The sequence below is a fragment of the Propithecus coquereli genome, unplaced genomic scaffold (genome assembly GCF_000956105.1).
Source record: "Propithecus coquereli isolate 6110/MARCELLA unplaced genomic scaffold, Pcoq_1.0 Scaffold119, whole genome shotgun sequence".
Classification (NCBI taxonomy): domain Eukaryota; kingdom Metazoa; phylum Chordata; class Mammalia; order Primates; family Indriidae; genus Propithecus; species Propithecus coquereli.
In genome coordinates, this window is record NW_012135969.1 from 4,529,281 (window position 1) to 4,555,511 (window position 26,231).

A 26,231-nucleotide genomic window follows, 5' to 3' on the forward strand; every position below is an offset into this window, starting at 1 on the left:
TTTTTTTTTTTTTTTGGCCAAAGTTCTACTTTCTCTCCCTGGCTGGAGTGCTATGGCATAATCATAGCTCACTGCAACCTCGAATTTCTGGGCTCAAGGGATCTTCCTGCCTCAGCCTCCCAAGTAGCTGGAACTACAGGTGTGTGCCACTACGCGTGGCAGGGCTAATTTTTCTTTCTTCCTTTCTTTTTCTTCTCCCTTCTTCCTTCCTTCCCCCCCTCCCCTCCCCTCCTCTCCTCTCCCCTCCCCTCCTCTCCTCTCCCCTCCTCTCCTCTCCCCTCCCCTCCCCTCCTCTCTTCTCCTCTCCTCTCCTCTCCTCAACATGGGATCTCACTGTGTTACCTAGGCTGCTCTCGAATTCCTGACCTCAAGTGATCCTCCCACCTTCACCTCCCAATGTGCTGGGATTACTGGCGTGAGCCACTGTACCGGGCCTCTTTCATATTTTCTTTGTTCAGTCTATTTGCCCTTTTCTACCCAGATTCTGGCTTTAAAGCCTCCTAAAATGATTTCTTGGGTCTTGTTTGTGTCTTAAACATTTAAATTAAAATCATTATGTTAGTAAACTAATCCCCAAAATGTGCCCAACTGAGATTTAAAAAATGATTGGAAAGACTAAAGTAATAGCAAAAAACAAAAAAAAAGTTGCTTAATATTCAGGAAGTCTATTAGATGATTTAATTCCAATTTGGGACAAGTGGTTTCAAAGTTATATGTTCCTCAGATATGTAATTTATAGAAAAATAATTACAGTTTTATACAAATTAAAAATCTGTGCTAATGTGTACAAACCAAATAGCTTAGCTTTTTAAAAACCTGAATATTTAAGAAAGTCCTACTCCTAGAAGACGTGGCTGTTGCAGTGTCTGCTTGCTTGTTTAGGTGATATTGTCTTTCCTTGAAAGAATAAGGAGAAAACAATCTAGTTGCTCTCATGTTTTTCCCCTGAGCACTCCTTGTAATTGTTTATAGATAGATTATAAAAATACATTATGGTAAAACCTGTGTCAGCACAAAATCAGATTAGCTAAGGACGTCAAAAGTTTGAACAGTAGTTATTTCTACAACTATTGTATATAAAACCCTTCACAAATTTGTTGTGATTCATTATAGCCTTGATCTAAATTGTTTTGGCACCGTTTATATTTGCATGAGAAACCTAGAGTTTAGATTCAGCTCAAATAGTAAAATATCTAAAACAGATATATTCTGTTGCTTCTGTGAAATACTTGTTTTACACATAATAGTGTGAACAGGAGCAGAAGCTGTTTGGGTTTCCTAGAAAACATCTAGTGTTATTCTGTCTACCTCTGAGATTATTTTCTGTTGTTTTTTTTCTCTATGTCTCAATGAGCACACTAAACTGGGATTATTTTCCAAACTCCATTGCTATATCACTTCAAATGATAATAAAATATTCTGATTATGTGTTAGAACTATAATTTCTTATATCCTGAGATCCTCAATCTACTTTATCTAGTCCATGGGTTCTCAAACTTTATGGTGCATTAGTATCACCTAAAGGTCTTGTTAAAATACAGAATACAGACGAAAGCAAGGTACGAAATTAGCTGCTGTGATTTTTTTTTTTTTTGAGACAGAGTTTCTTTGTTTTATATGTGGAGGTGTAGAAGTCATGTGAACAACATATAGCAATTTTATTTATTTTTTTTGAGACAGAGTCTCACTCTTTTGCCCGGGCTAGAGTGCTGTGGTGTTAGCCTAGCTCACAGCAACCTCAAACTCCTGGGCTCAAGCAATCCTTCTGCCTCAGCCTCTCGAGTAGCTGGGACTACAGGCATGTGCCACCATGCCCAGCTAATTTTTTCTATATATTTTTAGTTGTCTGATTAATTTCTTTCTATTTTTAGTAGAGACGGGGTCTTGCTCTTGCCCAGGCTGGTCTCTAACTCCTGAGCTCAAATAATCCGCCCGCCTCGGCCTCCCAGAGTGCTAGGATTACAGTGCTTTGACAACATTAGAAGAACCTTAGTTTGTTTAGGAGAAAATGTGTTGGTTTCTTTTGAAAGACTGCCTTATAGACGAGAGATTGGATTTTTTGTTTTTTTACGTAGCTTCCATCAATGGGCAAATGTTACAGGGAAAAGCAGGTTATTGCTTGGTATAAGATACTTTTCTAAAAAATTGTAATTATCAATCAACAGCATTACTTCTATAGTCCACCTGTCATACTGAATCTTGCTAAATGATCCAACTTCCTGTCACCAAATATTGTTGCTTTAAAAATCCTTCTTGATTCCAGTTTCTTTTCTTTATTCCCACCATCCCTGTAATCTTACAGAGGCTTGCATCATCTTTTACCTAGATTATGATTTCAGTGGATTCCAAATTTATTTCTTTGCTACCAGTGCAGAGTTTAATACTTTTAGGTTTTTTAGAATTTGGTTCTAATTTATTCCCTGGGGAGTTGTTTCAGATTTCTAGCTTAGTATACAAGTTTCCTTTGGAATCTAGCCCCACAATCCATTTAATAATTTAGGCCAGACAATAGTCTCTCACGCCTGTAATCCCGGTGCTTTGGGAGGCGAGGCGGGAGGATCACTTGAGCCCAGGAGTTTGAGGCTGCAGTAAACTATGACGGTACCGCTGCACTTTAGCCTGGATGACAGAGGGAGACCCTGTCTCAAAAAAAAAAAAAAAAAAAAAACCCAAAAGACAATTTGGTCATTAGATTTAAGTTGCTATCATATATCAGACTCTATGCTCAATCCTAGAAATATGGCAGATATGACAGGCATGTTCCCTGCCCTTACAGAACTTTCCATTTAGCTGGAAGATAGGTTATTGTAATTATTGGAAAATATTTATTATAATTACTCTTGATGTCTGAGATTGAGGGGGAATACATTCTGTCCACTGCTCCCCTGCCCCTTCTGCTTCCCCTCTTCTACTTTGAATACCCGTGAAATACCAGGACCTTCATGTATGAATCTCTTATTTTGTATATATTATGTCCCCCTTTTTTCCTATTTAATTTTTGGCCTTCCTTTAAGTCCCAAATTAGATATACCTGCAGGCAGAATTTAGTTCCATCCTTTGTTCTCATATACCTTTTGTCAGTCTGTCTCTAATAATGAGTAAATTATTTGCTTATTTCTGTCTTCTTCATTGTAGAGTAAGGGCCCCTTAAGGACAGAGATGTCTTATTTTTTTTTTAAATCCCATTGCCTAGAAAAGTGCCTGATATTTAAAGGCTATTCAGTAATGATCATTGCATGAAGTCAGGAGGAATTTCTGTAATACTTAATAGTAGGAACTGAGCATACTTCTTTCATTTTCAGTGATGTGTGTATTTGTTATTTTTATTGTGCTTTTTATTGGGTATGGGTATTTGTTTTTTTTCACATAGCTTACTAGGCAAGCTTACAGTCATGATCTCCTTTGTGGAAGAAGTGGTGGCTCTGTTTCAAAGTATCCATTGTGAGTAATTTGATGAATTTGTTAATGATTACTTCAGGACATCAAGAATGATATGGTGGTGATTATAAAGCATTATTGGTTTTCTGCATGATATGTAAAGCACGAAAGAGCATGTTCCCTAGACCAGATTTCTGAACACCTCCTTGAACAAGTAAATGTGGGCCAGGTTTGGGGAGTCACCTAATCCTAATGGCATTTTAAAATGGTCACTCCATAGTGGTGTGACCTTCAGTAAACCTTTTGTAACTTAGTTTTCTTATCTGTAAAGTGAAGACAATAGGGATAATACAAGGATTAAAAATATTAACACATGAAACACTTAAAACAGTACCTGACACATAATGTCATCCTTCTGACTGCTATTAAGTCTTTTTCTCTGAAGATAGGGAATGAACTAAAAACCTCAAAGATCTTTTTCAACCTAAAGAGTCTCTAAAAATGTGACTTTGGTTTATAACACCGACTATTCTTTTTCACCTCTTTCTTAAGAGAAAACTGTTGAGTAACACTTGACATATGATTTTGTTTTTGCAGATGTTCTCAAATAGCGATGAAGCTGTAATCAATAAAAAACTTCCCAAAGAACTCCTGTTACGGTAAGTCTGAATGCTAATTTTGTGTGTGTGGGAGGGTTGTGTATGTAATATTTGCCTATTTAAAAATCTTTAAACTTTTTTGTCAGTTTTCTTTATATAATATCTGTTATCCAAATTTTCAAACTTATTGATTCTTTTAAAAAATAATCTTGCTCTACATTTTCTAGCTGTGAATCAAGATATTTGAAAGTTTAATTTAGTCACAATTTTTTTCTTTCCAGCTCATGCCTATATGACATTTTGTTTTTGTTTACTCATTTTCCTTTGCCCTATTCTTGTATATTCAGTAATGTCAAAGAGATAGTGTCATGGTTTTTTTTTGGTTTTTTTGTTGTTTTTTTTTTTTTTAACAGAGTCTCACTGTGTCACCCTGGGTAGAGTGCAGTGTAGCTCAATGCAGCCTCAAACTCCTGGGTCCAGCGATCCTCCTGCCTCAGCCTCTTGAGTAGCTGGGACTACAGGAGTGTACCACCACACCCTGGCTAAGTTTCCTATTTTTGTAGAGATGGGGTCTCCCTCTTGGTCAGGCTGGTCTTAAACTCCTGACCTCAAGTGGTCCTCCTGCCTTGGCCTCCCAGAGTGCTAGAATTTCAAGGATGAGCCACTTCTCCTGGCCAGTATTTTTGTCTTTTTATTATATTGAGTCCTTTAAAGAGTGATTCTAATCCATCCCTTCCCTCCACTCCCCCGTTCCCAATATCAACATGTACCTATGAAGTGACTTATATTTGGACAAAATACTACATTTATCGAGGTGCTGTATGAAAGAATTACAGCTCTTTATTTAAAAAAATAAAACTAAATTTGAAACCCTTCCAGTTTTGTATGTCACATTTTTTTTAATGTGCAGAAACTACATTTTGGGATTACCCATTAATAAAAAACACGTACAACCCTCCAATTTACAAACATCTGACATAGGAATCACCTTTGAAGAAACTGGCATCAGAGAAGTTATTTTCAGAGCCCCTGTATTGTTTGGACACTTAATTATAACATTCTTTATTCATTTATGCAGAATATCATAACTGAGAAAGAAAGGTGCATTCTCTTTGCAGGTGTTAGAAGTTAACAAGTTACTATGCTTAGGGGCATCTACTCCCCCTTAAGAGCTGTTGCAATCTAGCCCTATGCCTGCTTCAGTGTAGAAAAATAATCTCTAGTTCTATGCTAGTAAAGAGGAGTATTCCTGACATTTCTTAGTGTTTGCATGTCTGAGTCCTCCAAAAGATTGCAAGATCCTTGCAAGCAGGGATTGTATATATATATGTACCATATAAAATATCCTATAAATTATATAAAATATCTCTTATATATGCTAGAAACCCTACACATTGGAGATGATGAGAAGAAAAATGACTGAATTGAACTTGTGGTGCATTTTCCATGGAAGCCTTACATACTTGGTTGGTTGTACTTCATGTAATAGTGTTTATTGTTAATCTACACAAAGCCTTTGGAGAATGTGTCCTTACTATCTTGAGTATTCCTAAAATTTCAGTGAAATTTTAGCCGTCTTAAACATAAATGTTATTTAAAGGGGTTATGTTCTTCACTATTACTATAAACTGAGCACACTGAGACATGGTTTAATTTTTTTTTTAGAGACAGGGTCTTGATCTGCCACCCAGGCTGGAATACAGTGGCACAGTTGTAGCTCACTGTAACCCCAAACTCCTGGGCTCAAGCCATCCTCCCACTTCCGCCTCCTGAGTAGCTAGGACTTACAGGCACATGCCACGATGCCTGGCTAATTTTTAATTTTTTTTTGTTGAGACAGGGTCTCACTATGTTTCCCAGGCTAGTATTGAGCTGGCCTCAAGTAATCCTCCTGCCTTAGCCTCCCAAAGCACTGAGATTAGAGGTTTAAGCTGCTGTGCTTGGCCCATAGTTTAATTTTTTTATGAAAGTGCCATTATTTGGGGCATTAAATGGTATTTTGTACTACCATAGTTTACTTAAGACTCACTAAAGATTTAGGGAAATAACTTGACTCTGGTAACTGACCTTACCTTGTCACAGTTTTCATTTTTCCATTTTATTACTTATGGAGTTTTTTCGTTTTCATCATGAAACTCAAATTCCATACTATGACCTACAAAACCCCCTCATGATTGGGCAGGAGAATAACATGATCTGGTTTATATTTTTAGAGGATCAGTGTACTATGTGAAGACAAAAGCATAGTAGTCCATGTTCCCCACAGAATGGGGAGGGATGGGAAGGCTATTAAAGTAGTCCAGCCAAGAGATGAGGGTAATATAGACAACATTTTATGTAATTCTTTTTTTTTTTTTTTTTGAGACAGAGTCTCACTCTGTTGCCCGGGCTAGAGTGCTGTGGCGTCAGCCTAGCTCACAGCAACCTCAAACTCCTGGGCTCAAGCAATCCTACTGCCTCAGCCTCCCGGGTAGCTGGGACTACAGGCATACGCCACCATGCCCGGCTAATTTTTTCTATATATTTTTAGCTGTCCAATTAATTTCTTTCTATTTTTTAGTAGAGACGAGGTCTTGCTCTTGCTCAGGCTAGTCTCGAACTCCTGAGCTCAAGCGATCCACCCACCTTGGCCTCCCAGAGTGCTAGGATTACAGGCATGAGCCACCGCGCCTGGCCCATTTTATGTAATTCTTTAGACTGTAACATTGCCTACCCTTGCTGTATTTCTAGCTTTTGTCACCATTTCTGACCTCACTCTAGTACCAGTTGATGAGCTATAAGGTCTGTAGTTGCAGACAGATAACATTGCAAGGGAAATTGGATGCAAAGAAATTCCTAAATCAACCAACTTTTGCTACCACAAACAACTCTCAAATCTCAGTGTTTTTTTCCTCTTTCTAAGGCTGAGGGCAGGTGCACAAGAGACCAAGATAGATTCCCTAAGTGATATTAAAGTTTCTGCTTGGATGTGGCATATATAATGTCCAGTTACATTCCATTGCTTAAAGCTAGTCACATGTCCAAGCCTAGTACTGATGGAGTGGGGAAGTAATATGGGGGAAGGAGTGTATGTGAACACAACTGCAATTTATCTTATGTACACACAGCCGCATATGAACCTTCTTTTCTTAATTCTGCCTGTCCTCCTCACTCTTAAGCATTGGTTTGCAGTGGTCCCCAACCTTTTGGGCACCAGGGACTGGTTTCATGGAAGACAGTTTTTCCATGGGTGGGTGGGTGGGTGTCGGGGAGCTCTGCGGCCTGGTCTCTACCGCCCACGGACCAGTACCAGTCCGTAACATGGGGGTTGGGTACCTGAGGGTTGTACTATATAGTTATGTAACTATATCCTAGCACTGCGAGCTCTGCCCTTCAGTTTAGTACACTACCGTTCCAGGGTTTGGGAGTAGAAAAAGTGAGAAGTATTTGACTCCTCTAGGATATGGAAATGAGTAGCTATGAGTTGAGGGGTTGGGAAAAGGAGGAGATTGAGGAAACAAGGTATGTGCCTGAGTTCTCAGATTGGAACACTGGAGATAATTTATCCATAGCAACATTTCTATCGGTGACAATTTGGTTCTAATTTACATATTATGTTGGAACTGACCCTTTTGTGCATTATAGCTTAAATTGGCTCCTTTTTAAGCTAAGCAGGGAACCTAATAACCACTTATGATTTCTGTGGGGGAAATGAGCTTGAGTTCCAAACAAACAATTCTGAACTTAATGTTGGAAAGCAAGTCCCTTCCTCGATGAGAGACTAAGTGAAATTGATATCCTTGGAAGGAATGAAACTGATACGACACCAAAAAACATACTACTTATGAATGTATTTAAGTATATAAAACATTGGCTTAAGTATATAAAACAGTTGGTTTAGGCCGGGTGCGGTGGCTCACGCCTGTAATCCTAGCGCTCTGGGAGGCTGAAGCGGGAGGATCGCTTGAGCTTAAGAGTTCTAGACCAGCCTGAGCAAGAGCGAGACCATCTCTACTAAAAATAGAATGAAATTAGCTGGACAACTAAAAATAGAAAAAATTAGCCGGGCGTGGTGGCATGTGCCATAGTCCCAGCTACTTGGGAGGCTGAGGCAGGAAGATTGCTTGAGCCCAGGAGTTTGCGGTTGCTGTGAGCTAGGCTGACGCCACAGCACTCTAGCCTGGACAACAGAGTGAGACTCTGTCTCAAAAAAAATAAAAAAAATAAAAACAGTTGGTTTCAACTTTGTTTAAAACATTAAAGCCAAATAGGAGAGAGACTTTCTTGATATCTTTGGCACGATACTAGACAGATAACAATTGGTCAGTGTAAATAATAAATTCAGTCTGGAGCATTTGAAATTTAAAGTGATGCCACTGCACTCAGAGTCTTTGAGACTCTCAGAAAAAATAAAAACAAAACAACATCTAACCAAATCAAATGGTCTATTTTTTTTTCACATTTATTTATTTATTTTTGAGACAGAATCTCACTCTGTCGCCCCAGGTAGAGTGCTGTGGCATCAGCCTAGCTCACAGCAACCTCAAACTCCTAGGCTCAAGCGATCCTCCTGCCTCAGCCTCCCGACTAGCTGGGACTACAGGTGTGCACGCCACCACACCTGGCTAATTTTTTTCTATCTTGGTAGAGATGGTGGGGGGTCTCACTCTTGTTCAGGCTGGTCTCAAACTCCTGACCTCAAGTTATCCTCCAGCCTCGGCTCCCCAAAGTGCCAGGTTGATTTGGTTAGATTTTTAAGTTACATATTACATCATTCTATCCAGCATATACTAACCCATAATAAGAACAATTATATTGTTAGGACCATGCTATTTCTTTGTATATGCAAGCCTGCAGCCAAGTGACAATGAATTAAGCAAGTGTTCTTGTTTCCTCTTATCTTTAACTTACTTATTGATTTTCCTTTTTTCCTTTTGAAACAAAGTTTATTATTAATGTTTAGCAAGCTGGAATCTACTGTTTGCATAATGTGACATTCAGTTAGCCGAATTGACAGTACTCGAATTCAGAGCATGACCATATGCATTTATTTAGGGGTACCACTTGAAAATTGAATGTCAGTGTTTATAAAACAAAGACTGTGTGTTTTCTAAGAGCTATTATGAAGTCACTTGTTTCTCAGAGAGTCCATCTGAGGATAATACTGATAACTATAAAAGGGATAAGAAGTAATAAGACTTCTTGAGCTCACATACTCCCTTTTAGCTATGAAACTAAATGTGGTTTCAGAATGAGGATTGTTATTATTTATAAGAATACGAAAAATTTTCATTTTTTTTCAACTCTTGGGGTTGTTGGGTCGTAAGTGTGATGTAATGTATAATATGTATGTGTAAGTGGACAGATGAACTTTATGAACTTAAATGCAAAGAATGGAAAAGCTGGGATTTTTTTCTTTGTAGCATAGAATCATGTTGTGTTATTGGGGTCCTCCAGACACACCCCCAGGTTTGGTGATTTACTAGGAGAACTCAACATACAGTCATACTCACAACTATGATTTATTATAGGAAAGGATTTATTATTAGCAAAGGGAAAAGGTGCCTGGGTGAAGTCCAGAGGAAACAAGGCACACGTTTCCAAGAGTACTCTCCTGGGGGAATCATAGGATGGACTGAATTCCTACAGCAACACGTTATGACGACACATGTGAAATGTTGTCCATCAGAGAAACTCATCAGGGCATAGGAGGAACCCTCCTGAAACCCAAGTTCTTAGATGCCAACCATATGCTAACCTTGCAATCAGGCCTTTCTAAAGATAGCATTCTCAGGCCTTCTATGTTAATTTTTTCCACGTATATAGTATCTCTTAACGCTTTTCAGAGAAGCACACAATGTTGATGATTTCTAGTAGTTTTCTTTCAGTTTAGCTGCTAGAAGTTCAGGGTGGGGAATATTTGTATGTGTCTTTTCCTTTCTTTGAAAACCATAATAGGGCCAGGTGCAGTGGCTTGTGCCCATAATCCCAGAACTTTGGGAGGCCAAAGTGGAAGGATGGCTTGAGGCCAGGGGTTTGAGACCAGCCTGGGCAACATAACAAGATCTGATCTCTAGAAAAAGTTTAAAAAATTAGCCGGGCATGGTGGCACACACCTATAGTCCCAGCTACTCAGGAGGCTAAGGTGGGAGGGTCCCTTGAGCCCAGGAGTTCGAAGCTGCAGTAAGCTATGATCATGTCACTGCTCTTCAGCCTGGGCCACAGAGAGAAACCCTGTCTCTAACAAAAAAAAAAAAAAGGAAATAAAAAATGCATAATAGTTAAGAACATGGATTTAGGAATCTAGCTACCTGGGTTTTGTCATTTACTGGCTGTGAATCAAAAACACAATGCTTGGCACATGGTAAATGGTATAAAAATGTTAGGTATGTATTATTATAATCTATTGCTTTTACCTTTTACTCACAGACCATAAAGTGATGTGATTAGATTCCAAAACTGTCAAAAGTGACCTCTCAACTTTAAGATGCAAGTTGGCAGATGTTCCTATATCAAAGAAAAGAACACCAACATCAACTCTTACCCAGCATTTAGTTTTCTGGCCTTCTCAATTATCCAGAACAAAGCAAGGAAACAGAAAGTAAGCAGAAAGATCAAATGTACATGTTACTCAGAGAATGCATACTGGCCATTTCTCAGGCCCTGTTTAACTCTTTTTCTTGAGACACAGTTCTTACACATTTGATTATGAGAAACAGTAAATTAAAATGGGATCAGAAGAGTAATGCTGTTAGAAAGCCCACTGAATTTTAAGAAGTGGCCATCCGAATGCTGTGGTCTGAATGTTTGCGGTCCCCAAAATTCATATTAATATGTTGAAATCCAATCAGTAATGCAAATAGTCTTAAGAGGAGCAGGCTTTAGGAGGTAATTAGGTAACACAGCTAGAACGTACCATCTTTGAAGCAGAGCAGACTCTCACCAGACACTGTATCTCCTGGTGCCTTGGTCTTGGATTCCCAGCCTTCAGAGCTGTGAGCAATAAATTTGTACTGTTTATAAATGACCCAGTCTGAGGTACTTTGTTATAGCAGTCTAAATGTACTAAGACAATGTGTAAAAACTAATAAATAGAAACATTCAAAACCATTGTAGTACAGGGCTGTTTAATGAAGAGACAAATAGATTTAGTCACTCAGAAGAGTTTCACTGTGTAGGATGACAATTGATATTCTTTATGAAAGCCACGAGATGTCAAGAAATAATCAGATTATCTTAAACTTTAATATATGCACCAACATTTGTTGAATGCTTGCAGTGTACCAGGCATTGTTATGCTGGATACAGAAATAAACAAGTCACTGTCCTCAAGAAGCTCATAGAGTGATAGAGAAAACAGACACGAAAGTAATCAATATACAGTAGAATAGAGGTTTGCTTAGGGCATTATAGCAAGCTCACCTATAGTGCTTTACATCTAGCTAGAAAGTTCAGAAAATGCTTCCAAGGAAATGAGACCTAGGAGCTGTGACTTAAAAAGTAGTAATTAGTTAGACAGAGAAACTTGAGTAAGAGAAGGACATTGCAGACATGAGAGAGATTATTGTGTCCCCTTTGTGGACAGAGGCAGAAGGGCTTTGATTCATGTATACTACAAGATTTGAGGCTCAAGCTCTTTTGAATAGTATGAGATATTGTAATTTAGAATTTTTTTTTAAGGCTTGCAGGGTAAGCTAACCATCATTTATATGATTGTTTCTATTGGAGAATTTGCACCTTTTGTATAACCATTTCATCTGTAAATTGGATGTTGCCTGTCTATAGAATTTTATTTCCTTCCTGATTTGCTACTTTTCTTTTCTTTTTTTTTTTTCTCTTTTCTTTCTCTTCCCCTTTCCCTTCCCCTTCCCCTTTCCCTTCCTTTCCTTTCCTTTCCTTTCCTTCTCTCTCTCTTTCTCTCTCTCTCTCTCTCTCTCTTCCTCTCCTCTCTTTTTTCTTCTTTCTTTCTCAGGGTCTTACTTTTTTTCTTTGTAAACCCGCTGCTACCCATCACCCTCTCCAGGGGCTTGCTTTGTTGCCCGGGCTGGAGTGCAGTTGTGTAATCATAGCTCACTGCAGCCTCGAACTCCTATGCTCAAGTGGTCCTCCTGCTCAGCCTCCCAAGCAGCTGGGACTATGTGTGAGCTCCACCATGCCTGGCTAATTAAAAAAAATTTTTTTTGGTAGACATGGGGTCTCCCTGTGTTGTCTAGGCTGGCATCAAACTCCCAGCCTTCAGCAATCCTCCTGCCTAGGCCTCCCAGCTTGCTGGGATAACAGGCATGAGCCACTGTACCTGGCCTGCTTATTTCTTCATAATTGCTGCTAGCTATGTTAATATTGTCAAGCTTATTATTCCATTGCCTGGAAGGGAAAAAAAAAAACATTCTGGGGGTAAATTGGATGTTTTATTCTGTCAGGGAGAGACTTCACCCCTGTATAGCCCCTAATTTTCTTAGCCAGTAGTAGATCCTGTGCTGCCTTGTATATTACGGTAGTGATAGAATATTAATAAGATACACATTAGCAGACTGCCTTTATGTATGTCATTTATACAGGCAAGCACCACCATGTCCAGATGATTTTATTTTATTTTCTATTTTTTGTAGAGATGAGGTTTTGCTATATTGCTTAGGCTGGTCTCGAATTCCTGGGCTCAAGCGATCGTCCCGCCTCAGCTTACCCAAAGTGCTGGGATTACAGGGGTGAGCCACCCCACGTGGCTTTAAATTATTTTTAATAATCACTTTGTTTCCTGAAGTTTGTGTTTCTGCATGGAAACTATTATAATTCAAGGCTTGGAATTAGGAATTAGCTTGCAAAATACAGAATGACTCAATTAGATGTATATGGCTGATACCAAGCCAGTGTTTGCATTTTTATTTCTCTTACTCCTTTGAGATTTTAGTGTATTTTTTACATCTTTTTTTCTTTTTTGTCTTTTGTCTTTTCTCATTTTTTGCCCTTTCAGATCTGGACCTGCAGACATCTTTTATCTTCAAAAATAGTTCAAAGAATTCCCATATACCTTTTACTTGGATTCCCCAAATATTAACTTTTTACCTCTCTTGCACTGTCATTTTCTCTATATATTTTTTCTGAACCATTTAAGGTAAGTTTCAAACATGATGTTTTTTTATCCCTGAAAGCTTCAGTGTGTATCTTCTAAAAACAAAACATTCTCTTACATAAAAGCATAGTATGGTAATCAAAGTAAGGAAATGAGCATTGAGGCAATTCTATTGTGTAATCCATAGACTTTATTCTAGTTTTTACAGTTTTCCCATTAATGTCCCTCATAGAAAAGGGCAGAAAGATTTTTCTTGTTTCATGCTCTAAACAGTATCACAGATTGCATTTATTTGACATCTCTCTTTAGATGTCTTTAATCTGAAACAATTCTTCAGTCTTTCTTTGTCTTTTACAGCGTTGACAGGTTTGAGGATTACAGTCCAGTTATTTGTACAGTGTTCCTCATGATTAAATTTAGGTTATGCATTTTGGGTAGGAATACCACAGAAAAGATGTAGCATCCTCAGGGTATGATATCATAGGCATAAGATGTCTGTTTGGCACATTGCTGGTAATGTTAACTTTGATCTTTTGGTCAGAGTAGTACCTGCCAGATTTCTCCACTATCATGTTACTGGATTTCCCCTTTGTAATTAAAATGTGTTCTATGCTAAAATACTTTGAGACTGTGTAAATATTTTGTTTCTCATCAAACTTTGACTCACTAGATTGATTTTTGCCAGAAATTATTATTGCAGTTTCTAAATCATGATTTCCTAATTCTGCCATTACTTACACATTTTTTTTTTTTTTTTTTTTGAGACAGAGTCTCACCCTTTTGCCCGGGCTAGAGTGAGTGCCGTGGCGTCAGCCCAGCTCACAGCAACCTCAAACTCCTGGGCTCAAGCAATCCTTCTGCCTCAGCCTCCTGAGTAGCTGGGACTACAGGCATGCGCCACCATGCCCGGCTAATTTCTCTATATATTTTTAGTTGTCCAATTAATTTCTTTCTATTTTTAGTAGAGACGGGGTTTCGCTCTTGCTCAGGCTGGTTTCGAACTCCTGAGCTCAAACAATCCGCCCGCCTCGGCCTCCCAGAGAGCTAGGATTACAGGCGTGAGCCACCGGGCCCGGCCTACTTACACATTTTATTAGTTGGAGTTCTGTAAAAATGAGCTTTCCCTTTGACCTTATTTATTTATTTCATTATGGACTCATGGATTCCTATTTTTCTCAGTGCATTGTAATCTCATTTGAGTTAATATTACTTTGTTTTGGGGGTTTTTTTGTTTTTGTTTTTGAGACAGCGTTTTTGCTCTTGTCCAGGCACAGTTCAGTGGCGTCATCATAGCTCACTGCAGCTTCACCTCCTGGGTTCAAGTGATCCTCCTGTCTCAGCCTCCCGAGTAGCTGGTACTACAGGCCTGCACCACTACGCCCGGCTGATTTTTCTGGGTTTTTTTTGTAGGGGATGTGGGATGGTCTCTTGCTCAGGCTAATCTAGAACTCCTGACCTCAAGTAATCCTCCCACCTAGGCCTCTCAAAGTGCTAGGATTACAGGCCACCTCACCAGAGTTATTGTTACTTTGAAGCTCAAATTGTTCCAGTTTTTAACCAGTGGGAGCCCCTTCCAGCTATATCCTTTGTCATTTAAATATGTCCCTATCATTCTTTGAGTATGTGCTTGATTTTGACACAACAAGGTGTTCCAGGCCCTTCTTGTACTTTCCCTGATTCAGTCCTGGAATCAGTCATTTCTCCAAGGAGCCCTGGGATTTTTTTTTTAGTGGAGAATGGCATTTAGAAGCTAACATCTCTATGCTAGATATGCTCATTGCTACTGGACTATCATTGCTTCTAGACCTTCTCATCAGAAAGTCAGGAAATATGTGTTTGTGTCTGTGGGTGGTATGTGCATACACACAGCTCTATGCAAATTATACACACTTATATATCTATATAGATAATTAAATCAAAAACTATGGTGCTTCTCTTGCATAAACAAACATACCCAGTTCGTATTGACACCTCCAATCCCAATCTAATACCATAGGGTTCATTCTAGCCCTCCTCTTTTCCATATTTATGTTAAATAACTCCCTCCAAGGAAGAAACATGACTTCACAATACATTTACTTAATCCTAGAAAGCGTGTAAAACAATAACCCATACTGTTGTGGAAAAATATAGAGTTCACTCATTGTTTGTAGTTTTTTGTTTGTTTTTTGTCTTTAGTTCTGTGATATACAGAAAATACTGGGTTCAAAAGTTAACTTTGGTTAGTTCTTTGTTTCACATTATTCAATTGCAATCTATTTCATTTCATTATTTCTGTTCATGTTCACTTTGAGATTTTTCTTTCCATCCTTATTCCATGTATTTATTTGTTTGTTTTTGGAAGATAGTTAACTTGGCTATACTCAGACTGCAAACTTTGTCTCCCCTTGTTGTGGGTTCTTTTACCCTTAGCTGCTTGGAGTCTGTCCCGTGCATGTGGTGTTCAGAGGGCAGTCAGAGGTTTAGACGTAATTTTCTCCCTCACTGTGGATCTCTCCTCTTTTTCCAGTGTTTGGGGTTGCTCCAAATTCTCTTCTCTGGTTCTCCTTCACAGGTTTCTAACCAATTTCTAAGTGCTCTGCAGGCCCCTGAGTATCACCTTCCCTCAGGATAAAAGTTATAAAAAGAACCTGGAAATTGTTGTTCCTCTTTCCCCTTTAATGTCTACCTACTTTTGTTCACTTTCCAATATCTTCAGGTAGTTATTCTGTATGTTTTGTTCCGAATTTATAGTTGGGTCTGGAGGGTTGTTCCAATGGAAGCTTACTTAGCCATGCCAGAAGTGAAACCAATTTTATTTTTTTTCTGTATAAAACAAATATCTTTTAAAAAATCAGATCTGTACAAAAAGGTATACTTAAGAGATGTGTCCCTCCACCCCAACTCTTCTACCCCATTCTCATCCTCCATTTTGAATCATTTAACAAGAATTTTATCTTAAGAATGATTCTTGACCTTGACTACTTTTGAGTACTAAATCTCAAACTAAGGCAGATGCCATCAATGACATTCATTTTATTATCCATGGATTTGGATTAACTAAGATTCGTCTTCATCTAGAGATTAGAATTTATAAGTAGATCAAACCCTGCTGCTATTCACTGTTGTCGTCTTTCTAGCCTGGTATATTTTACTCCTTGATTAGGGGATTAAAAACCTGAGAAAGGTCTACTTGTTCTCCAGTTTTCTTTTTTAAAAAAACTGAATTGCCAAAATCTAAATTCGCATATTTTATAAATATTTTTGACATTACTTAGGGGGCCACCTCTTTAATATAAGAATCACGTGGACAGAGTGTTTTAAAAGGATAGATCCTTGGGTTCCATACTTAGAGATTCTGACTGTCTAGGCCTGAGCTAAGACTCAAAAATCTGCATTTTTAAAAAGCATTCCTGGTATACCACAGTACAGGTGATCCATGAATGACACTTTAGTATAAACAATGAAGCATAAGGGTGAGAACTAAACCTTAAGAAGTGCCTTCATTTGAAAACAGAAATGCAATAAAGAAGTAGAGGATACAACGTGGTGTCTGAGAATCCAGGAGAGGAGATTCTTAATAAGTAGGGAATGATCAATGTGTCCCATATTTCAGAGGAATGAGGCTTATTGAAGACGGAGAAATGCCTTTGAATAGCACACACGTACAAGTCAGTAGTAGCCTCCAAAATACAATTGCAATTGAGTGGTGAAGACAGGAAATAGATTGTAAAGTAAGAAGAAAGAGGTAACCAGAGAAAACCCACTTTCCTTAACTATCCCCACTCATTTATCCCATTCTTTCATTACTTTAAATGGCACTTACTTTCAGGTCACACATCATATTGGTTAGTAAGCTGCCTTGTGTCTGTATTTTCCTTCCACAGTACTATAAGCTTCTGAAGGGCAGGTATCTTATCTTGTTACTGAATTTCCTCTCTGCCTAACATAGTACTGGATATAATTAAGAACTCTAGGGGACACCAGTTGACTTACCTTTTTTAGGGGCAGCTATAAATTAATGAGTTTAATTTTTTGAGTTTTGTTTGTTGGTTTGGTTTTTTTTCCTGTGTGGGTTGTTGAAAGTAGTTTCTTTATTTAACTTGTGGATATGCATTCTGATCAAAACATACTTCACCTATCTGAACAAAAAGGCCTCTCACAACCCACAGTAGTTAACATAGAGTGCTTGAGCACCTGGACAACGTAAACGGGAGTATTGTACTAAGGGGAATTTATAATCAACTTCCCAATATAATATCTTAGTATTAAGCATATAGGAGACCCCTATTACTGTTCTTTATTTTTATGCTGTTGCTATATCAAATTAATTATCCTTGGATAAGACTGGCAAATAATGATCCAATTCTCTTTTATACACTTGTCAATCTTAGTTTAGTTACTAGGTCAAGTTTTTAAAAAAACCTTTGTTTAATTTAAAATTATTTTATGTTCACAGGTATTAAGTAAGGTACATACATTTCCATACTCAGTTTATATATTCACCTTAGATGTTCTGGAGAAAATGGCAGCTTTTCATAAACTTTTTGGGCATGTAAATATACTAATACATTTATCATTACCTGAAGAATTTCTTAAATTGTAAAACAGAGCCTGGTTCCATATAATCATATGTATTTGAATATTTTAGTCTGTTCTCAAAGTATTTAAAAGTATTTCCCAACAAAACACATAACACACGGCCGGGTACGGTGGCTCACGCCTGTAATGCTAGCACTCTGGGTGGCCAAGGCAGGAGTATCACTTGAGGTCAGGAGTTCAAGACTAGCCTGAGCAAGAGTGAGACCCCCCCCATCTCTACTAAAAGTAGAAAAAAATAGCTAGGCATGGTGGCGTGCACCTGTAGTCCCAGCTACTTGGGAGGCTGAGGCAGGAGGGTCGCTTGAGCCCAGGAGTTTGAGATTGCTGTGAGCTAGGCTGAGTACACGGCACTCTAGCCCAGACAACAGAGTAAGACTTTGTCGCAAAAAAAAAAAAAAAAAATACACAAAAACATTTGAAATTAAATAGGAGGCACAGACGATTTTAAATTGTCAGTCTTATAGCCAGGCATTGTTAAATCACAAATTCAAATTGAAATTAAATATCTAATGGTGGTTCAAACTGGGGCAGATTTGAGTATTTATCATAGAATTACCAATTAACACTAATTTATTAGGAATGTGGTAACTGATTTCCTTGTACTGAATTAAAACATTGAATCAGGTGGTTTCAGTCCTGTTGCACTTACTTCAGGGAATAAATATAGCCTATCATTAGTTTTTGTACAGCATGTTGAGTGTGCACTTAAGAAAAGTTACACTGCAATTATGGAATGCTAGACAGACTAAATTTAATTTATTTAGAAGACTACAAAAACTTGGAGCTCTGAAAAAAATTTAGAGCTACATTTTTTACCAACTGATAATTTATTTTGGTTCTATTTCAGGATCTTTTTAGGGCAATTTTATTCTAAGCATTTTAAAATGTACAAAGGTTATAATCCTTCAAAAAATATTCTGGGAGAATTCTTTTAACTTTTCATTTATGTTCTATGTATTTATTTTTTTTATTTTTTATTTTTTGAGACAGAGTCTCACTCTGTTGCCCAGGCTAGAGTGAGCGCCGTGGCGTCAGCCTAGTTCACAGCAACCTCACACTCCTGGGCTCAAGCGATCCTTCTGCCTCAGCCTCCCGAGTAGCTGAGGCTACCGGCATGTGCTACCATGCCCGGCTAATTTTTTCTGTATATTTTTAGTTGTCTAGATAATTTCTTTCTATTTTTTTTTTTTTTTTTAGTAGAGATGGGGTCTCGCTCTTGCTCAGGCTGGTCTTGAACTCCTGAGCTAAAACAATCCGCCCGCCTCGGCCTCCCAGAGTGCTAGGATTACAGGCGTGAGCCTGTTCTATGTATTTTTTGAAGGCAGAATTGTTTTATAGACAGTTAAGAACTTAGCAAATAAAATCTTAAAAATATGAAAAAATTGAATTCAGTTATTCTGAAACTATAATCTGTGTTGTCTTCCAAGCTACATGTAGTTGTTAGTTACTTTTTGTTGTATAATATTCGTATTGGACATACTTCGACAGGGTACTGTCAGAAATCAATCTGAGCTTTAATAACTCCATCTGTATAATAATGAACTATATTCAGAAGCCTCTAATGCTAATATTTATGTGTGGAATATTTAGAATCAGAAGTTGGTAAACCATGTTGCTAGGTCAGTATACCATTTAATTTCCCTGCTTCTATTACTGTCTCCAGGAAGGAAGGACGGTAAATATGATAAGAAAATATGGCTCTGCCTTCAAAAACTGAGAGTTTTTTTCATTTTAAAAGTAGTTATTGGCCAGGCACTGTGGCTCACGCCTAAAATCTCAGGGCTTTGGGAAGCCGAGGTGGGAGGATCGTTTGAGCCCAGGAATTTGAAGTCAGCCTGAGCAGCACAGCAAGACCCTGTCTCTACTAAAAATAGAAAAAATTAGCCGGGCATGGTTGGGCACGCCTGTATTCCCAGCTACTCAGGAGGTTGAGGAAGGAGGCTCTCTTGGGCCCAGATGTTTGAGGTTGCAATGAGATATGATGACACTGCTGCACTCTAGCCAGAGCAACAGAGTGAGACTGTCTCAAAAAAAAAAGTTGATACCTCACAAAGCAAGTATAGAATGTTGATGTGCTCATTTTGCACAAAATTATTCGGAGGCAGACAATATTTGGTGATAAGAAATTATTGGCATGCCTATTGGTATGTGAACAAAGTGAGTTACTAGACAAGTTTGTATAAGAAACAAAATGTGTGTGTTGTTTATAGGATAGAAAATTTGTGGAAAAATTCACCAACAAGCATCAGTAACTGTCTCAGGGACAAAAGGGACTTTTTACAGTATGTATGTTGCCATCTGTGTTTTTAATTAAAATCAACCCTTCATAGTAAATGTAATATACATCAGGCTTAATAAAAATATTTACATATCTGATATCTTTAAAAATATCTCTTCATTAGGTTTTAGTGGAAATTCTGTAAGGTAATCTTGGAACATAAAGTCAATAGTATTTGAAAATTTGAAAACTATTTTATGCTCTGAGAGGCAGAGTTCTTTTTTAATATTGTCTTCTAATATATTTTTGCTGGTTCGTAAGTTGGAAATAACTTATCAAGACTTCTCAGATAATTAAAAATAAAATATTTTCAAAGGCTTTTCAATAGTTTAATCAAGAGATCTCAGCTTACATAGTGCTATGAGCTCCTCTTTTAGGGAATTTCTGGGTTTATTCAAGAAAGAGGAGGAATCTGAGGAAGCTGCTCATGATCCATTTCAGCATTATGACACAAGAGGTTTCTGTTTTTTTGTTTTTTTTCTTTTTGTGGTAAAACATCCTTAACAGAAAATTCAGTGGCACAGAAGATTTTGGAGTTAAAGTTAAGGGCTTTCCTAGTATATAATTTAACATGGAATCTTGATAAATAATCTTAGACTATTGGTGAGGAGTCTTACCATATCCTGAGACCCAGACCAGTTTCTCCTTTTCTTTAGGCAAACTCCGGAAACTCAGGCTGCCTTCCTTTCTTCTTATCCACTAAAATCTACTCTTTCTCATGGAATTTTTTTTTCTTTTTTTGAGACAGGGTTTCCCTCTGTCACCCAGGCTAGAGTGCAGTGGCTTGATCATAGATCACTGTAACTACCAACTCCTACACTCAAGTGATCCTCCTGACTCAGACTCCCAGGTAGCTGGGACTACAGGCGAGTGCCACCACGCCCAGCTAATGTTTAAATATGTTGTAAAGACCACGTTACAAAGGTTGGTCTTGATCTCCTGGCCTCAGCGATCCTCCTGCCTCAGCCTCCCAAAGTTCTGAGATTACAGGTGTGAGGCACGGTGCCTGGCCCTATCTCATGGAATTCTTTCCGCAAACAAATACAAAAGTAGAGAGTGTGATAAAATGAACCCCTGTTACTCAACTTCAGTAAATTTTTCAATATTTTACCAATGCAGATATTGTTGGAATTTGTTTATATATGGTATCAGGTAGTATTTAACTTACTTTCTTCCAAATATGAGTTTTCCTAACACCAAATAATTCATTCTTTTCCCACTAATTTGAAAAGTCAACTCTACTACTAGTACATATTAAATTCATGTATGTATTTGGGCCTTTTCTCAATATTTTGTTCCATCAGTTTTTCTCTTTATAACTATTTTGTTTTGAATTTAGTAATTCTTGTACATTTTAATAAGTACCTCATCCATGTCTTTTTCAGTAAGTTCTTGATGATATTCACACATTTTTCATGTATATAAACTTAAGAATCAATTGGTCCATTAAGCAAAATGGAGGCCTGTTTGAATTCTGTTTTAATTTGCATTACATTCATACACTGGGCATTTAATCAGGGAATTAAATCACTTTGGGAAGTACGAGGATCTTCTAAGATATTAAATTATGCTATCCAAGAACATCTTATGTTTCATCAATATTCTTGTCTTCATGTCCGAAATGATGTAGTTTCTTAATTTTCATTGTTTCTGTTATTGCTAGTAAAAAACCCATCAATTTTTCTGTATCAGTCTTTTATTTATTATTCTAATGTTTACTTGTTTCTTAGATTTTCTATGTATTTATATCACCTGCAGTGTAAAAGAACTATCTCTTCCAGTATTTATAGTAGACTTTTCTTGAATCATTACTTTAGCCAGAACCTCCAAAATACTTTTGAATGAAGGTGATACTGCTGGTCATTCCTATCTTGTTCCTGAACTTAATGAAAATATTAATATCTTTATTATGCTACCATTTGATAGATGTGATTTTGAACAAACACCTTCATTATACTATAACAGTGCTTTATAACCTTTTTTCCCTTAGTGTGTCATAAATCTGTAAATATGGAAATAAATAGAACTTGACTGTCATTTTTCATGGCTGTGTAGTACTCCATTGCAGAAGGATACTGTAGTTGTTTCGGTTTAGATACTTTTTTCTCCAGCCATTTGCTATCATAACACAGTTGTAATGATTTTTCTTGTGAGTCTTTGAAACCATCCTTAATTATTTCACTGGGATAACATCCTAGGCATGGATTATTAAGATGAAGAGTATATATTTTTTAAAACAATTTCACACTAACAGAAAAGTTGCAAGTACAGTACAAAAACTTGTTTTCTCAACTATGCGAGAGTAAATTGCTGACCTAATGTGCCATCAATTCCCCTCTAATGTTTTAGTGTGTACTGTATTTTCTTATAATAAGGATATTTTCCTACATAAACATAATATCTGGAAATTATCACTGTTATATTACTACCATCTCATTTTCAGACTCCATTCATATTTTGCCACTTGTCCCCCAATAATGTCTTGATAGCTAAGCAATACAGTTCAGAATCAACATGTTGCATTTGAGTAACATATATCTTTAGTCTGAAGTAATTCTTCAGTCTTTCCTTGACTTTGATGAACTTGACACTTTTGAAGATTAAAGACAAGTTATTTTGTAGTTATGTGTCAGTTTGATTTTGTCTTATGTTTCCTCATGATTAGATTATGCATCTTCAGAAGGAGTGTCAATTAAGTGTGCTGCGTACTTCTCTTTGCATTCTGTTAGTTGGCACATGCTTTCAAGTTGTCCTGTTATTGTGTTCACTTTGATTACTTAAGACAGTGTCTGCCAAACTTCTTCACTGTAAAGTTAGTCTCTCTTTGTAAGTAATAAGTATTTTATAGGAAGATATTTTGAAACTATGTAAATGTCCCATTCTTCATTAAGTTTCAGTTTATTTATATAAATCTGAATTTATGGTTTCCTTTTGTATTCAGTAAACTATAGTTCATTAATCTCATTGGTTTTTTGGTATTCAAATTGTCCCAGATTTGGCCAGTAGGAACTGCTTCAGACTGGTTCCCATGACTTTTTGACATGTCCTCATCCTCATCATTCTTTGAGCACTTGCTTGCTTTTTGTCATAAGATAATTCAGGCTCATCTTACATTTTTTCTGCCCCATTTCTCTAAGGAGCCTTGACTGCTTTTAGTGAAAAGAGGTATTTAGAAGCCAGTGTCTGGGAGCTAAAAGTACTACTTGCCGTTGAGTCATTGCTGCTCCAGGCCCTCAGTAGACAGAGCTAGGGAATATACACACACACACACATATGTACACACACACTTTTATATTTATTTCTGTTATCTATGTAGAGAGAACTGTGTTTCTGCTAATATTCCCAATTCTAATCCAACACTGCGTCATTTAGTCTAGTTTTCTCTCTTCCCAGTTTTGTAACTCCCTTCTGTGACAGAAACCTGGCTTATGTTGTGGTTAATGTCTTTTGTTATTTACTCAGTCCCCCTTATTCTAACCAATTTCACAGTACTGCTGCTCCCTCTCTCACAAAGATTCCTTTTTCACCCCATTGGGTTCAGATACCTCATGCCAGGCCACTCCTCCTCTTGCATAGAAAAATCCTGCTTGGGTTCCAAAACCCACACTGGGTTTCTCTTCTATAGGGATCCCTTCTTCACACTGCTCAGGCTCTGACACCCTGCTCAAGGCTGCCCACACTCACCCTTCTTGTGTCTCAATATCTTATGCTAGGCCACCCTCCTCGAGGATGCTCTCCTCACTCTGCTTGGACTCTGACATGTTGCTCAAGCTTCTGCCCCCACTCTGTGACCTGGAATTGATGCCTACCTTTCTCTACCCCTCCTACTGTATACTCTTGCAGGAGGGGAAGGGAAGAGGAAGAAGAATATACATGTTTTCAAGACATTTACTATATATGCAAATTATTTACATCTTTGCCAATTCAGCCTTCTTCCCTGCTGAAGTACTATGTGAAAGCCTTAATAAAAGCCTACTGCTTTCAATAAACACATGAAAAGATGCCCAACATCATTAGCCATCAGGGAAATGCCAACCAGAATCACAATGAGATACCACTTCCCACTCCCTAGGATGGCTAGAATCGAAAAGTATTGTCAAGGATGTTGAAAATTTGAAACCTTCATAAATTGCTGATTGGAGTGTAAAAACTGGTACAGTCACTGTGCAAAAAATAGCTTGGCAGTTTCTCAAAAGCCAGATATAGAAATAACAACAGGCTGGGTGCAGTGGGAGGTCACGGTGGGAGGATTGTTTGAAGCCAAGAGTTCAAGACCAGCCTGTGCAACTAGCGAGACACCCCCTTATCCGCTTCTCTGCAAAAAATAAATTAGCCTGACTGGCTGACACTTGTAGTCCCAGTTACTCAAGAACCTCAGGTGGAAAGATCACTTGAGCCCAGGAATTCGAAGTTACAGTGAGCTGTGATTGCACTACTGCACGCCAGTCTGGGTGACAGAGACTGTCTCTCAAAAAAAAAAAAAAAGAAAAAAAAAGAAATACAACATAACCCAGTATTTCTACTCTTATACCCAAGAGATTTGAAAATATATTCACAAAAAAACTTGGAATGTTATAGCAGCATTATTTATAATGGCCAAAAAGTAGAAATTAACCCAATTGTCCATCAACTGAAGAACAGATAAATAAAATGTAGTATAGGTGTACAGTTGAATAGTATTCATACATAAAAAGGAATGAAGCATGTACATGTGTTACAACTTGGATAAGTACCTAAAGTCATACTAGTTGAAAGAAGCTGGACACAAAGGGTTTCATTACTATATTATTCCATTTATATGAAATGTCCAGAATAGGCGAGTCCATGGAAACAGTGGTTGCCCCAAGGGCTTGGATGAAGAGGGTTTGGAGAGTTACTGCTAATGGATATAGGGATTCTTTTGAGAGTGATGAAAATGTTTTGGAATTAGATAATGGTGATGGTTATACAACATTGTGAATATACTGAAAAAAAAATCACTCAATTGTGCACTTTAAAGGTAAATTAAAGCAGTAGGCTTTTAAGTGTTGGGATTGTCAACATATTTGCTAATTGATTTGACGTGTTATTATAGTGGGAGTATTGGGAAGGAGTCAAGAATGATGCCCAGGTTTTTTGCTTTCTACTGAGTAGATTGTGGGAACATTCACTAAGCTAAAGAAAATAGAAGGAACACGTTTAATGGGAGGAAAATAATTTAAATGAATTCAGTTTTGGTAGTTGTGGATAACCAAGTAGAAATGTCAAAAGGCAGATAGATGTACAGTAGTCCCCCTCCTTATGCACAGTTTCACTTTCTGGGCTTTGAGCTGTGGTCAACCTCAGTCAGAAAATATTAAATGGAAAATTCTAGAAATAAACCATTCAGTTTTAAATTGTACCTCTTTCTGAGTCCTGTGATGAAATCTCATGTCATTTCACTTCAGGACACAAATCATCCCTTCGTCCAGTGCTTCCACGCTGTATATGCTACCCACTCGTTAGCCCATTAGTTAATAATCATCTTGGTTATCATATTGAAAAGACATAGTATATGTAGGGTTCAGTACTATCCATGGGTTCAGACATCCTCTGTGGGTCTTGGAATGAATCCCCCATGGATAAGGGGGTACTACCATCCTGTATATGCAGGTCTAAAGCTTTACAACATGATTTAGAAGTGATGAACATATATTATTAACTAAAGCCATGAAAGAGCAAGAGACTATTAGGTTTAGCTCTTTTGGATTTACCAATACCCAGGGGAAATAAGGAAGCCAGGAGGCAACACGACAAAGCCTCTCTGACACTGAAATGGAGTTTGGAAAATGAAAGGTAATTCAGGATTTAAAACAGCTCTAGCAGTCAGGTTATACCATTATTTTTGACACCCTGAGTTTGTCATTCCCTATTGTTGTGTTTCATCGTAACTGTAACTTGACTGTTTTCAGTGTCTGTTTCTCTGTGTCATTCTCCTTTTCCCACTACCAGCTCTGAAACTTTGTCTCAAATCACTCTCCACCAGAGAAAGCATGTCAGTGGTCTAGTTAGTTTCATTCATATATTTAATAAACAGTTATTGAGTGTGCCCTTCCTGTGTTAGGTACTTTGCTAGTTGGGAGTACAGTGAACAGGGCTGATTTGGCCCGTGCCTTTATAGAACCCTAATCTATTCCTTTGATGGTGGGGAAGAAAGACCAACATCAAGTGAATGCACAGTTATGAATGTGATTTGCTATGATGGAAACCAGCAGGTCATTTTTTTTTTTTTTTTGAGACAGAGTCTCGCTCTGTTGCCCTGGCTAGAGTGAGTGCCGTGGCGTTAGCCTAGCTCACAGCAACCTCAAACTCCTGGGCTCAAGCGATC

General features: G+C 37.9%; 1 protein-coding gene across 1 annotated transcript in view; it reads left to right on the forward strand.

The window, feature by feature from the left end:
• Positions 1-26,231, forward strand: part of FBXL20 (F-box and leucine-rich repeat protein 20) — a 100,326-nt gene that overhangs the window by 28,411 nt on the left and 45,684 nt on the right. Inside the window, exon 2 of the mRNA XM_012661124.1 lies at positions 3,976-4,037. Coding sequence (XP_012516578.1) covers positions 3,976-4,037 — 62 coding nt within the window. The remainder of the gene's footprint in view (positions 1-3,975; positions 4,038-26,231) is intronic.